At 41.3% G+C, this 15,387-nt stretch overlaps 1 protein-coding gene across 1 annotated transcript in view; it reads right to left on the bottom strand.

Annotated features, from left to right (window-relative positions):
• Positions 1 to 15,387, bottom strand: part of cdc73 (cell division cycle 73, Paf1/RNA polymerase II complex component, homolog (S. cerevisiae)) — a 308,312-nt gene that overhangs the window by 20,681 nt on the left and 272,244 nt on the right. The window contains exon 14 of the mRNA XM_048538849.2: positions 7,542 to 7,703. Within this exon, the coding sequence (XP_048394806.1) occupies positions 7,542 to 7,703 (162 nt within the window). The remainder of the gene's footprint in view (positions 1 to 7,541; positions 7,704 to 15,387) is intronic.

Here is a 15,387-nt window from a genome sequence, read left to right as displayed (position 1 = left end):
AATTAGAAATACCTGTACAGAGATTAAACATCAACACAAACTGGTTGAGCTTTTTTTTACAACTATTATTCATTTTGTGGGATGTGCATGTTGCTGGCTGTCCAGCACTTCTTGCCCATCCCTAGCTACTTTTGAGAAGGTGGTGGTGAGCTGCCTTCTTGAACTGCTGACGTCCTCCTGCTGTGGGTTGACCCACAATGCCATTAGGGAGCAAATTACCAGATTCTGACCCAGTGACAGTGAAGAAACTGCGATATATTTCCAAGTCAGGATGGTGACTGACTTAGAAGGGAATTTGGAAGTGGTGGTGTTCTCACATATCTGCTACCCTTGTTCTTCTAGATGGAAGTGATCGTGGGTTTGAAAGGTGCTGTCTGAGGATCTTTGATGAATTTCTGCAGTGCATCTTGTAGATAGGTCACACTGCTGCTACTGGGCGTCGTTGGTGGAGGGAGTGAATGCTGAATGCTTGTGGATGTGGCAGCATTTAAACTCCTGTGATTTTCTCTGTGCTATTCATATACATTCTCAGTCACTGTCATATGTAGTTATTAATCATGGTTATCATAGCAAGACTGAAAAGCAAAGCAAAACAAAACAATGTCTACATCTTCTCCCAGCTTCTCCAGTTCCTCAGTCAATTGTTACATGATTCTAGTGAACTTCCAATATGCTTTTGCACTTTTTTTTTGCCTTCCTGATGTTATGTGCACTTGAAATGTTCTCTCCTCTTGCCTCCAATTACATTTCTCATAGCAGCACCACCTGCAATGGTGTATAATGTGCATCATCATGTATTTCTGTCAATGGGGAGGTTTTGATGAACATGAACAGTCTGATTCAGGAGATGTAAATGATAGCCTATAAAAAAGGTTCATAGCACTTCATAAACTATTGCGGGAGACCATCTTAGAAGTATTCACTTAATTTAGTCTACAGCCTTTATTTCACAAAGGTCTAGCCCAATTTAAATCCACATTTTAAATTATACTCATTTAAGTTTTAAAATGCAATTAGAAAATTAAAAGATAAGAAAAAAGAAATGTTTGTATTACTCGAAAAAGATTCCTAAGACAAATGGTATTAAGCACAATGTTAGCTTTATTGCTGCACTATCATGCAAAGTCTGCAAACTCAACATGCAGATCTGATTTAAGTTGATATGGTAAATGATGATGTTTAAACTAGAATAATTGTTGAGTAGAACATGTGTTGCTTTTGACAGAATATATTGAGAAAGCTGGTTACATAAGGAGCCACTATAGCATGCAAGAAGCTGTAGATTGTTGTCATTGTTGGGAAGGACTCCACATGTGCCTCTCTGAACTCTCCCTTCCCAAAGCCCTTGATCTCATTTTTCATATTACATCCCATCATGTACAGTGTCTTTTCACTCATATTCATATTCAGTTCATATTCCTTGTTACTCCTCGCAACTCTTTTGCTTGACGACAATAATTGAAGTCTCTTGCTTGTTTCTCTTTTTAGTCGTCCTGTATTTTGACTCTCTCATTGTTTTAATGGTAAATGAGGTTTTAAATTTTTGACTAGTGATGGAAGCTGCGTGTACACAATGAATAAATGGGCAACAAATTAAGAAGCAGTACCTCAAAGCTAATAATCTTTGGATTAAGACCTGAGCCACATGTAATTAGGCATACAAATGCATGGCTGGAAGACTGCTGTGGGAGGAATGGGTTCTAGTTCATGGTGGACTGACACCAATACTGGGTAAAGTAGAAGCTGCACCAGTGGGACAGTCCTGAACTGCTCTGGGACTGGTATTCTGGCCAATCTCATAATTGCGGGTGAAGTAGAGCCGGTTTTAAACTAAATGGGAGGGGCAAATGCCAGAGCGGGGAAAATGCAACCGAGGAAGGAATTACTGTGGGAAATGATAAACAGACAATGACAGGATGGGACAGACAATGTAGATCTAATAGCAAATCAATTAATATGACTATAGATTACAAAAATATTAAAAAAGAAAACTGAAGGCACTGTATTTGAATACATAAGGCAACAAGACCACATGACATGGGAGAAGCATTAAGCCATTCTGCTGATCGAGTCTGCTTGGCCATTCAACCATTGTTGATATGTTTCTCAACCCCATTCTCCTGTCTTTTCCCCATAATCTTTGATCCCCTTGCTAATCAAGAACCCATCTCTGTCTTAAAAAAGCATGCAGCATTCAAAACAAAACAGCTATACTACTGAGATTAATAAGGATGGTCTAGTGGCCATAACTGAGAATGTGGCTGCAGCATAACCAATGGCACCTGAACATCGAAAAGTAACTGACATTTCAAAAGGACAGGAAACAAGGAAGTGGTAGGGAAGTGGCTCTGTTAATTAAATATGATATTAGTATAATCATAGGAGGCAATAGCCTAGTGGTATTATTGCTGGATGATTAATTCAGAGATGGAGTTGTTGTGTTGGCAACCTGGATTCAAATTCTGGCATGGCAGATGGTGAAATTCAGGGAAGGAGCCTGCCATCCTTACAACACGCCAGAGCCACAGCAATGCAGTTGACTCTTAAATGCTTTCTGGGATGGGCAATAAATGATGGCCTAGCCAGCAAAGCCCTTATCCCATGAACAATTTTTAAAAAAGTAGCATGGAATGATCTGCATTCAGGAAACCACGATAATTGCAGTGGTCTGGGTAGAGATGAGGAATGATGAAGGCAAGAAGTCACTTTTGGAATTCGTGCACAGAAACCCTGACAGTGCCTGCATGATAAGTCAGGCTATCAAGGGAGAAATGATGGGAGCTGGTCAAAAGGGTACAGCAATTATCATGGGAGATTTTAACCTGCAGAGAGATTGGAAAAATTAGATGGGAAAAAGCAATCTAGAGGAGAAATTCATTTCAAGTTTTCAGGGCAATTTCTTAGACTGACATGTTATGGGACTGATGAGAGAGCAGGTTATACTGGGTCTGGTTCTGGCCAGTGAAATTGGATTGACCATATACTGAAGTCATACCTGGGTAGCAGTGACCATACTATAACTGAATTTTATGTACAGTTTAAGGGCAAGAAGTATGAGTCCAAAACTACTATACTGAATTAAAATAACAGCAATTATGAGGGCATGACAGCAGAGTTAATAAACGAGAACTGAAAATTTATGTTAAGAATTGGTCAGTACAGAAGCCATGGCAAATATTTGAGGGGATATTCCAGAAAACGCAGAATAGATATACGCCAACAAACAAGGAAACTTTTAAGGGGCAGACCCACCATCTATGGTTAACAAAAAAAGGTCAAACTTAGTATCAAATCCAAAGAAAAGACATAATTCTTGCAAAGATAGGTCAGAAGATTGGGCAAAATATTATTAAAAGCAAGGAATTACTTAAAACTTAGAAAGGAAGGAAAACAGGGTAAAAGAGAAAGTTAGCCAAAAATATAAAACGGATCGGCAGAGTTTCTGCAGATATTTACAGCAGTTAAGAGTTAACAAATTGTTGATCCAATAGAAAATGAGTCTGGGAAATTAGTAACATAGGATAAAGAGATGGCAGGCAAATTCAACAGGTATTTTGCATCAGTTTTCACTACAGAGAATAAAAGCAGGATCCCATTAAGAGCAGTAAATCAGAAACTGAAAGGTAGGGAGAAAATCAAGAAAATTACCATTACCAAGGAAGCATCCTGAGTAAGTTGTTGAAATTGTCAGAGTCACTGCACCCAAAACTTTAACTCTGATTTTGTTCTTCGCAGATGCCGCCAGACCTGCTGAGCTTCCCCAGCAACTCCTGTTTTTGTTCCTGACTTGCAACAACTGCAGTTCTTTTGGTTTTAAACAAGTTCTCAGGTCCTGATGGATTTCACCCTGGATTCTTAAAAAAAGCTAGTGTGATAGCTGATGCATTGGTTTTAATTTTCCTAAAATTGCCAGATTCTGGGAAGGCTCTTTTAGATTAGAAAATACCTAATCTAAGTCCTTTATTCAAGAATGGAGGAAGGAAGCAGGAAACTACAGGCCAATTAGTGTTTCATCTGTCAAAGGAAGAAGCTATCATTAAAGTCTCTAAAAGGGAGCACTTGGATAAGTCAAGGCAATCAAGCAAAGCCAAAACGGTTTTGTGAAAGGGAAATCATGTCTAATTTATTGGCGTCATTTGATAAAGTAACCCATGCTATAGATAAAGGGAACCAGTGTTGTATTGTTCTCACGGTTCTAAAGGCATTTGATAAAGTGCCACATTAAAGCTTAATGCAGAAAATAAAAGCTTATGGTGTAGGAGATAACATAATGGCTTAGATAGAAGACTGGTTTGCTAATGAGCAACAAAAAGTAGGAATAAGTTGTTTTTTTTGGGGGGCATGCAGGATCTCAGAAGCTGTGTGTCACAGAGGTCAGTGCTGGAGCCTCAAGTCTTCACAATTTATACAAATGATTTGAAGCATCACTACGCTTCAGAAATAGAGAAGGTGCTTCCATTCTCTGGATTAATATCTGCTCAAACTTCTGCTGCTGACTTTGCAGTCCTACCCATGCTCTAAGGTCATGTCAGCTGTTCGTTGCTGAGTCAGGTCAGCCACGTTCTTACTGAATGAAAAAGTAGATTTGAGTGGCCAGATGACTTATTCCTGCTCCTGAGTTAAATGTTTATATAATCTGAAGATGTTTCCTCTTTCTTCCTCTGATCTAGAGTCCAGGCTATGCTGTGGCTTTTTTTTAAACCATTGTAGCCTTTCTTTGCGTTCTGGTCGTTTTATGGTTCTTCACCAGAATATTTCACTTTCATATACTCCCACCTTGCTGCGATTATGTATTGTTTTCTAGTCAGTGTGATGGTCAGAGGTGGTGGAGCTGAGTGGGGATGGAGTGGGGTGTCTTGACTCTGAAATGACCCTGCTGTAGCACAGGTGCATTTTAACAACCTTTTATTTACAGACTACTAATACACACTTCCATGGACCTACATAAGCATAAGTCATTCTCCTTGAGATCTTTCTTAAGTACTATGCTACATTCTATTACTTCATGATCACTTAGACTCGTGTTGTCGAACCATTATTCCACAATTACTTCCGCATAACTGACTTCTCCTGTCCATATATTGACACCACTAATCTTCTCTAGCTTCATCTTTAGCTCTGAATTTCCCTACAGTTACTTTGTGCAAGTTGCTAGAGAGAGATTAAACTTCTTCCAGATAACATGGGAAAATGGAATGGTGTGATTTTAAAATATAATAGAACATAGAACATAGAACATTACAGCACAGTACAGGCCCTTCAGCCCTCAATGTTGTGCCGACCTGTCATACCGATTTGAAGCCCATCTAACCTACACTATTCCATGTACGTCCATATACTTATCCAATGACAACTTAAATGTACCTAAAGTTGGCAAATCTACTACCGTTGCAGGCAAAGGGTTCCATTCCCTTACTACTCTCTGAGTACACCTCATCTGAAAAGTGGCACTTCTGATATGTCCCCCACATCACTCAGCCACAAGTGTCCACTTTCAGTTTTTGCTCATGTCCTTACAATGGGGCTTGAGCCCACAACCTCCAGAGGCAGACATCTTAGCAATTGAGCCATCCCCTGCTCCAAGGAGATAACCTGTGTAAAATGATGATGTACATGTAATTTAGTGCTTTACTTCCAGTCAAATAATATTCAATAAGTTATAAAGTGTTGAAGTGAGCAAAAACCTGAAATGAAAACAAAATGCTGGAAGCTCAGGAAGACCATAGAAGGTATGCAGATGAGTGAAGTCTCAGTCACGGGCTCCTTGTAAAAATGTAAGGACAGCAATCTACAGTGAGACTCAGTGTCAGAAGCCTACAGTTAAAAGAGTAGAAGAGAGTTGGTGGGAGACAGAGTGAGCCTGCCAGGGAAGAGTATCAGAGTTACACAGTCAAAACTAGTGCTTATGAGTCGGGCGGAGACAGTGGAGCTAGTAGAAAAAGAACTTGTAGAATTCCTATCATGTGGGAGTAGGCCATTCAGCCCATTGAGTTCACACCAACCCTCTGAAGAGCATCCCTCTCAGAATCACCAACCCCACCCTATTACACTGCATTTTCCCATGGTTAATCAACCGAGGCTGTACATCTTTGGACTCTGAGAGGAAACCAGAACACTCTGGAGGAAATCCACACAGAATGTATAAACTCCATACAAATGGTTGCTTGAGGCTGGAATTAAACCCAGGTTCCTGGTGCTGTGCGGCATCAGTGCTAATCACTGAGTCATCATGCCACCCAAATTGATAAAGTGTGATGCCATATGAAAACACATAAGAAATTAGTTGATGACTATTTTGTTTTCCTTTGAAACCAGGATTCTAGGTTAAAATTAAGTATTTTAATTTGAGGTTTGAAAAGGCTGGGAGCAGGAGTCAGGGTGAGGACAGGGGATAGGGCTGCCGCAAAGCAAAAAGATATTATAGGGGAAGGAATCCTTTTCTGGTATGTTTTTAATTATATCTGAGTCAAGAAAATATAAAGTAATTTGAAATTGATTAATTAATTAGTGCAGATATGAAAAACTGAATTTGATCTTGTGCTTCATCACATAATTATAATCAGTGTTCAATCAATCAACCAATCAAAGCCAGAGGATAGAGTTACAATCTACAAACATCATTTTGTTTAGGAAAAACTGGGCACACTCAGTTCTTTAATAGATGCTTACGTGCCTATTTCAGCTACCATATACCACTCAGCTCATAACAAAAGGCAGTGAACAGATTCTTATTTGACACCAGAACCCAAGGCATGTCGGTGATAAGGCCATTAGGAAGTCACGAATTTATGGAAGTGTTGAAATTTCCAGTGATGTATTTCTTAGCATGGTGAGCACAGCCAAAACATTAGCAACAGAGCTCAGATTCAGTTCCCAATTAAAGGTTAAAATTGCAACAAATGTATCTCTTCGTCAGCAAGGAATGCACCCTGTATTTGTTGCTGAAAGCTAATGTGACTGGTTATAAAACAGAGAATAGCAAACGGTGGGCTTACATCTTGAGTTTACACACAATCAGGTTTCTCATCTCAGTTATGCTGCTGTTGGAAAATGCATAGTTAAATCCCAAAGGGGATGCAATAATTATTTTTGTACACCTCCTCAGAGTATTAAAAATCTTGGAAAGTGTGTTTCCTGTCCCATGGATGACACCTTTTTAGGATAAAAGGGAATCACACCCTTTGGAAACTTTCACCCCACAGGAAATGGAACCACCAAAATACACCCTATTAGTTTTTCTCAATATTCAAGAATTGACATTTTTGCAGTATTTCTACATTTATATATATTTTTAAAAAGCACTAAAAAAAGGTCTGAATTAATTGGCTTTCTATTTTTTGAAACATGCACTAATCCACATGCCAACATTGAAGCTTCTTTCAATCATTGTTATTTAGCTTCTAGTAAAAACAGTAGTCATGATCTGTAGTAATTAAATCAATACCAGAAAGTGTTACCATTGTCAGTGACATTAAAGTGATTAACCAAAAGATACATTTTGAGCCAAATGTGATAGTATCTAAAAACACTGGCCTACATACCAGTCTTGTGGCAAAAGTTTAAGAGGTTGGTCTATCACTCGATAAGGCACTGTTACACTGATGGCGGTTCCTCCTGGTTGTACCTGGTCCTTTCGCCGCTGGATCAGGATTTCATTCTCCCGTTGGCACCCTTGCTTTTTCTTCTCATCAGATGGGACAAACCTGATTTCAAAACATAACAATTTTACTGAAGCAAGTTTTCATAAAATTACACAGCATTTCTAAACAAACTGAAGACAAACAAATGAACCATTATTGTCAAAAGTTCTCTACACAAATGTGAGACTGAAATAGTAACAGCACTCTTGCCTCAGTTAGAAGTTACTTTCCCCACTCTAAAATGAAGCTGACACTATTATAGTAATTATTAGAGGTGCTGTCAGATGAGTTATTACTTTGAGGGGGTCTGCCCATTCAAATGAATATGAAAAGAAAATAAGGCTTTATTTGAAGTGAAAGAGGAGCATCCTGTCCAAGATTTCTCCAGTACCATCACTACCAAAATAAATTTAACTTGGCATTTGTTTCCTTTGCCATTTGAGAGACCTTGTTAAATGTAACAATATGTTGCGCATTTATCGACAAAATCACAATGACTACACTTCAGAAGTAATTTGTTGGCAGCTGACGTCTTGAGGATGTGAAAAGTGCTATATAGGTGTATGTTCTGTGTGTCTTAGCCTAGTTTACCTTGTCTACTTTTTATAACTTTCTTCAGGAGATACACAAGAGGAACACATATAAGGTAGAGTCCGAAACTTTAATGACATCTAGTAGCAAAAACTCTTGAACAAGGAACAGAAAATAAACAGCTGGGAGGAAAGAAATCACTATGCAGACAATTGTATTTCTGCATCAACATCAATTCTCTTTAATACCTCTAAGTCTGTAACCTAGTAACTGCAATTCTTTCCTGAATGTTTCATCTTAGTTAACAAGCACTGCGCCATGTGAAAGTGCATGCAATAATGAGTGAATAGGTCACATTTCAATTTTTACTTGGCTTAGTATTATTTAGCCAAACTTTTATCAAAGTTTTTCTTATTGAAATGGACGAGCCAAACCTTTCCCTCTCCCTTTCCAACCTTGTTTTTAAACGAAGATACAACACAGGCTCTCTTCTATGGCTTTCCAATATAAAGTGACTTAAAAGAAAGCTTTCTTGTCCTTGCCTGCAACATGCAATATTGCCAATAGTTAAGGGTAGATGTTCACCAGAATATCTTATGAAGTCATTGTCATGATCAGTCATTGCAGAATACTCCACGAAACGGTGTAGCAGTTAAAGGTGGATGATTCTGATCATGTTGACTTTGGCAGGTGAGTAGTTGTTTGGAGATCCTTGGATCTGCTATGAACTGAAAAGGAGTTGCCATAGCTTCTTTTAGCAGTGACTTTGCTGACTTGACTAGACAGCAGAATGATAAGAATTTATTTCTTTTTAGTTGCGCACACAATTTAATTGGGCACTTAACTGTTATCAAGATGCACCAGGAACTGAACAAGTTACAAACTCATATGATCAGAAGCAACAGGTGATTAATAAAAAAGCTATCATTTCAACTTTTTTTTTACAGTTAATGAGAGAACTACGTTTTGGTTTGAGTGGATCATACTTGATGTTTATTATTATTTAAGACCAATTATTATTTGGAGAAGTTTGTAGCACTCTTCACAATGGGAACTGAACCACGAACTAGCACATTAGTGATCCAGTACACAAAAACCAAAATCCCTGGTTTCCACTCTTGTGCATGCCTGGAAAGGTAAGACATGAACAAGTCTTTTGCCTAAAACTGCCTTTCTTTCAATTTATATCATGTCCACAGACTGATTCACAAGCTGGTTTGCTGGTTGTAAGGGGCAATCAGTCCCTCATTATCTCTGTATCCAGGATTTGACAGTTCTCTTTTGAATGGCATCTCTCTCTTTGCAGTGTTGTTGCCTGAACTTCCCTTAACAGGACACAGTTTAAAAATTAGGGGTAGGCCATTGAGGAAAAACGTCTTCACCCACAAAGTGGTGGATATATGGAATGCTCTGTCCCAGAAGGCAGTGGAGGCCAACTCTCTGGAAACTTTCAAGCAAGAGATAGATAGAGCTCTTAAAGATAATGGAATCAAAGGTTATGGGGATAAGGCAGGAACAGGATACTGATTGTGGATGATCAGCCATGATCATAATGAATGGTGGTGCTGGCTCGAAGGGTCGAATGGCCTACTCCAGCACCTACTGTCTATAACATATGCAACATTCCACAGCTCCTGTCAGGACACGGTGTAATCCATAAAGGAATTTTCCCAGACACTTACTGAATTGACATCCTCAGCCATCTTTTTGCTTGTACGTATTTCTTTTAAAAAATTACACACTGCATTTAAAAGCGCAATGTATCGTTATGTAAATTGTCGGAGCTGCATCAGTACACTATTTAAAGAAACCACACATATTGCAGCAACCCAGAACCACTTATCTAGAGTTTTCAAAAGAAATTAATACTCAAAACGCACAATCCACCGTTACCTCCGACACAGACCACAACAGGAGAAGTCACAACGCCACCAGAATCATTTATCACTCCAGCATACATCAAGGACATTTCTGAGATGACCACAAGACTACTCAGACCCCCAAGTATCAGAGTAGCCCACAAACAGACGACCACCCCATAACAGCTTCTGACAAACATAAAGGATCCTATACCCAAAACCAGCAAAACTGGGGTCATATACAAAATACCATGCAAGGACAGTGAGAAATACTACATAGGTTTAACCAGAAGAAAACTAACGATACACATACATGAACATCAACTCGTCACCAAGACAGATGCCCAATTTTCATTTACTACATATAAACAACGACGGACATGAATCTGACTGAGACAACACATCGATAATCGCACAAGTCAAACAGAGACACGCAAGGGAATTCCTGAAGGCCTGGTATTCCAACCCGAACTCCATCAACAAATACACTGAATTAGACTCTGCATACAAACCACTGAGAAACAAAACCAGAAGTACTGCCAATCACCCCAGCAAACTGAGGCATCTAAATAACAAGTGGGAAAGAACACCCACGCTTCACCGGAGACACACTGATGATGTACCTAGTAGGGAGACGAAACGTTTGCGACCAAACCCACCAGCTCAGCGAGCAAGTCTACAACCTCAAAGTATTATCAACTGATAACAGAACTTATCTTATTGCGATTTTTATAATTACTGAGAGAACTATATTTTATGAAAACAGTTGATGCTATTCATCATACGTGCACACAACTTGCCCAACCACAGGAGTTAGAATGATTCCTTGGTGCATCTTGGTAACATTTAAGCACCCAATTAAGCTTTTACCCAAAGGACCACATCATGATCTGTAATACTCCATTTGTGCGTGTATAAGAAAGCATTTTTGCTTTCCACAAGGAAAAACGATATTTGGTGCTCAATGATGTGGTGATAAGACAGTAATTTCTTCAAAACACAACAAAAGGTTTTTTACATTAATAACCCTCTCAAGGCTAACTGTTAAATATTAAGGCTCAAAGCAGATGCATTATCAGACAGAGCACTGTATAAATTTAAAGATTGATGAAATAAATAATTCTATTGGTTTTACTAGGAGAATAGAACTCTCATACCTGTTGGAGGTACTGTGCAGAAGCATTAATTAGTTCTTCCACCATGCTGAAAATGAATCCAAAGAACACGCTCCCTGCATCACTGTGGCATTTCTACATGACACAACCTTCTCAAGTGAGACAGACATCTGGCATTTAATTATGGAAACTCTGTGATTTGAAGTTTGTGCTCACTGGGAACTAGGTAAGCGCCTCTTTTTACTGAGGTAGCATGACAGTGTTCATTACATATTTCAGGATAGAAGTGTACAGAATAAAAGTCACACAGATCTAGAGGATCAAATGCCAATGTCTCAAATTATAGGGCAAATCTGATGAATGGCAACAGTTGTGGAAATCCTTTAGTCTGTGCAGAGGGTTGCACTGGCATCAAACTGACTTGGCCACTTCATTACAGTTGTACTGCTCTCTTTAGAGAGGATGTGTGATTCTAAACAAAACAGTGCATTCTGCCACTTTAATCAGAAATGCTTATACAGCTTCAGTGGTGTTTAGAGTTCCCTGCCCTTTTGCAGACATTCTTACTGTTAAAAATCATAGATGACAATCTTCAACCAATTTGATTCGCTATATGTGAGAGCACAAATGGCTGGAGGCACTGGATACTGCAAAGGCTATGGACATTAACAATATTCCAGTATTAATCCTGAAGACTTGTGCTCCAGAACATGACAGTCAGTACAACTACAACATTGGGATCTAAAAGGCAAAGTGGAAAATTGTCCATGTGTGTCCTGTATATAAAATGCAGGAGAAATCCAAAATAAAAACATCAAAAGAAATTGATGGAAAAATGCAGCAGGTCTGGCAGCATCTGTGAACAGAAATCAGAGTCAACGTTTTACATCCATTGATCCTTCTTCAGAAATCCAATCTGGCCAATTACTCTTGACAGTTAAAGCGATGGAAGATGCCATCAACAGTGCTGTCAAGCAGTCCTTTTCAGTAATCAGAGATAATGGGAACTGCAGATGCTGGAGAATTCCAAGATAATAAAATGTGAGGCTGGATGAACACAGCAGGCCAAGCAGCATCTCAGGAGCACACAAGCTGACGTTTCGGGCCTAGACCCTTCATCAGAGAGGGGGATGGGGAGAGGGAACTGGAATAAATAGGGAGAGAGGGGGAGGCGGACCGAAGATGGAGAGTAAAGAAGATAGGTGGAGAGAGTGTAGGTGGGGAGGTAGGGAGGGGATAGGTCAGTCCAGGGAAGACGGACAGGTCAAGGAGGTGGGATGAGGTTAGTAGGTAGCTGGGGGTGCGGCTTGGGGTGGGAGGAAGGGATAGGTGAGAGGAAGAACCGGTTAGGGAGGCAGAGACAGGTTGGACTGGTTTTGGGATGCAGTGGGTGGGGGGGGGGGAAGAGCTGGGCTGGTTGTGTGGTACAGTGGGGGGAGGGGACGAACTGGGCTGGTTTAGGGATGCAGTAGGGGAAGGGGAGATTTTAAACTGGTGAAGTCCACATTGATACCATATGGCTGCAGGGTTCCCAGGCGGAATATGAGTTGCTGTTCCTGCAACCTTCGGGTGGCATCATTGTGGCACTGCAGGAGGCCCATGATGGACATGTCATCTAGAGAATGGGAGGGGGAGTGGAAATGGTTTGCGACTGGGAGGTGCAGTTGTTTGTTGCGAACTGAGCGGAGGTGTTCTGCAAAGCGGTCCCCAAGCCTCCGCTTGGTTTCCCCAATGTAGAGGAAGCCGCACCGGGTACAGTGGATGCAGTATACCACATTGGCAGATGTGCAGGTGAACCTCTGCTTAATGTGGAATGTCATCTTGGGGCCTGGGATGGGGGTGAGGGAGGAGGTGTGGGGACAAGTGTAGCATTTCCTGCAGTTGCAGGGGAAGGTGTCGGCTGTGGTGGGGTTGGAGGGCAGTGTGGAGCGAATGTGGTGGGGTTGGAGGGCAGTGTGGAGCGACTGCATACTGCATCCAATGTACCCGGTGCGGCTTCCTCTACATTGGGGAAACCAAGCGGAGGCTTGGGGACCGCTTTGCAGAACACTTGCGCTCAGTTCGCAACAAACAACTGCACCTCCCGGTCGCAAACCATTTCCACTCCCCCTCCCATTCTCTAGATGACATGTCCATCATGGGCCTCTTGCACTGCCACAATGATGCCACCCGAAGGTTGCAGGAACAGCAACTCATATTCCGCCTGGGAACCCTGCAGCCATATGGTATCAATGTGGACTTCACCAGTTTCAAAATCTCCCCTTCCCCTACTGCATCCCTAAACCAGCCCAGTTCGTCCCCTCCCCCCACTGCACCACACAACCAGCCCAGCTCTTCCCCCCCACCCACTGCATCCCAAAACCAGTCCAACCTGTCTCTGCCTCCCTAACCGGTTCTTCCTCTCACCCATCCCTTCCTCCCACCCCAAGCCGCACCCCCAGCTACCTACTAACCTCATCCCACCTCCTTGACCTGTCCGTCTTCCCTGGACTGACCTATCCCCTCCCTACCTCCCCACCTACACTCTCTCCACCTATCTTCTTTACTCTCCATCTTCGGTCCGCCTCCCCCTCTCTCCCTATTTATTCCAGTTCCCTCTCCCCATCCCCCTCTCTGATGAAGGGTCTAGGCCCGAAACGTCAGCTTGTGTGCTCCTGAGATGCTGCTTGGCCTGCTGTGTTCATCCAGCCTCACATTTTATTATCCTTTTCAGTAATCACCTGGTTACTGATGCTCAGTTTGGGTTCCAGCAGGGCCACACTGTTTCTGACCTCCTTTAAGTCTTATTCAAGCATAAGACAAAAAAAAAGTGAATTTCAGATGTGAGGTAATTGTGACTGCTCTTGACATCAAGATTGAATTTGACTGAATGTGCCACTATGGAGCTTTAGTAAAAGGGGAAATTTCATGTTGGCTAGAGTTATATCTGTAACAAAGGAGGCTGGAAGTCAAGGGTCTCAGCTCCAGGACATCTCTGCAGGAGTTTCTCAGGGTAAAGTTCTTGGCCAAACCATCTTCAGCTGCTTCATCAATGATCTTCTTTTTTATCATAAGGTGGGACAAACGCTGAAGCAGTCTATGTCCAAATTCAACAAGACCTGGGCAATATTCAGAGTGCTACCTAAGTGCCATAGCCACATGACTTTGAACGGGATTGTCATCATCCTATGGGATATCATTGGCTAAAAACTGAACTGGACTAGTAATATAAATACTGTGATTACAATAACAGGTAAAAAGCCAGAAGTGTAACTTTTGAGTAACTCACCTCACCTCTGCAAATTCTGTCCTTCATATACCAGGAAAAAGTCAGGAGTATGACAGAATATCTTCCACTTGTCTGGATGAGAGCAGCTCTAACAACATTTAAGATGCTTGCAAACATGCTGGGCAAATCATCACATCCACAAACATTCATTCCTTCACCACCAATGCTAGTAATAGTGGTGTTTACCGTCTACAAGATATTGCATCAATTCACCAAACGGCAATTTCCAAACCCACAATCACTACTATTCAGAAGGGCAAAGACAGCAGATACACGGGAACACCGGCACCTGCAAAATTGTCCTCCATGCTACTCATAATATACTGACGTTCCTTCAGTGTCACTGGATCATTTCTCTCCTTTAGGGCAGTGTGGATCTACATCTAGCACAAATACCTCAGCGGTTCAAGATGGCAGCTCACCATCACCTTCTGAAGAGGATCTAGGGATGGGCAATAAGTGTTGGCCAGCAAGTGACACCCACATTCCCCAAATGAATAAAAAAATTAGTACAGCAAGCTGTATGAAAAGGAGAGTCTTTTCAGGGGAGAGGAGATACAAGCTTTGAGGTGGAGCAAGCTGAAAGACAAGGCTAATAAAATGTGGGGCTGGATGAACACAGCAGGCCAAGCAGCATCTCAGGAGCTCCTGAGATGCTGCTTGGCCTGCTGTGTTCATCCAGCCTCACATTTTATTATCTTGGAATTCTCCAGCATCTGCAGTTCCCATTATCTCTGAAAGACAAGGCTGGTGGCCCATGTTGTTTGGAAGGAAAGCCAGGGTGAGGCAAAACTGTATAGTGCAAACCAGGTAATGATGCCAGAAGCAAGGCCAATAGGGAGGCTACATCTCTTCCAACCGTCAGACCATGAAGGGAATGTCTGGCATGAAGGCAATTAAATATTAGACGCTGATTTGTGATCACAACAAATACCACCAAAATGGCAAATGATGGCAAAAATTAAATGTAACTT

The sequence above is a fragment of the Stegostoma tigrinum genome, chromosome 8 (genome assembly GCF_030684315.1).
Source record: "Stegostoma tigrinum isolate sSteTig4 chromosome 8, sSteTig4.hap1, whole genome shotgun sequence".
Classification (NCBI taxonomy): domain Eukaryota; kingdom Metazoa; phylum Chordata; class Chondrichthyes; order Orectolobiformes; family Stegostomatidae; genus Stegostoma; species Stegostoma tigrinum.
Note: the sequence above shows the minus strand (reverse complement) of the source record. Positions and strands in the feature narration are given on the sequence as shown.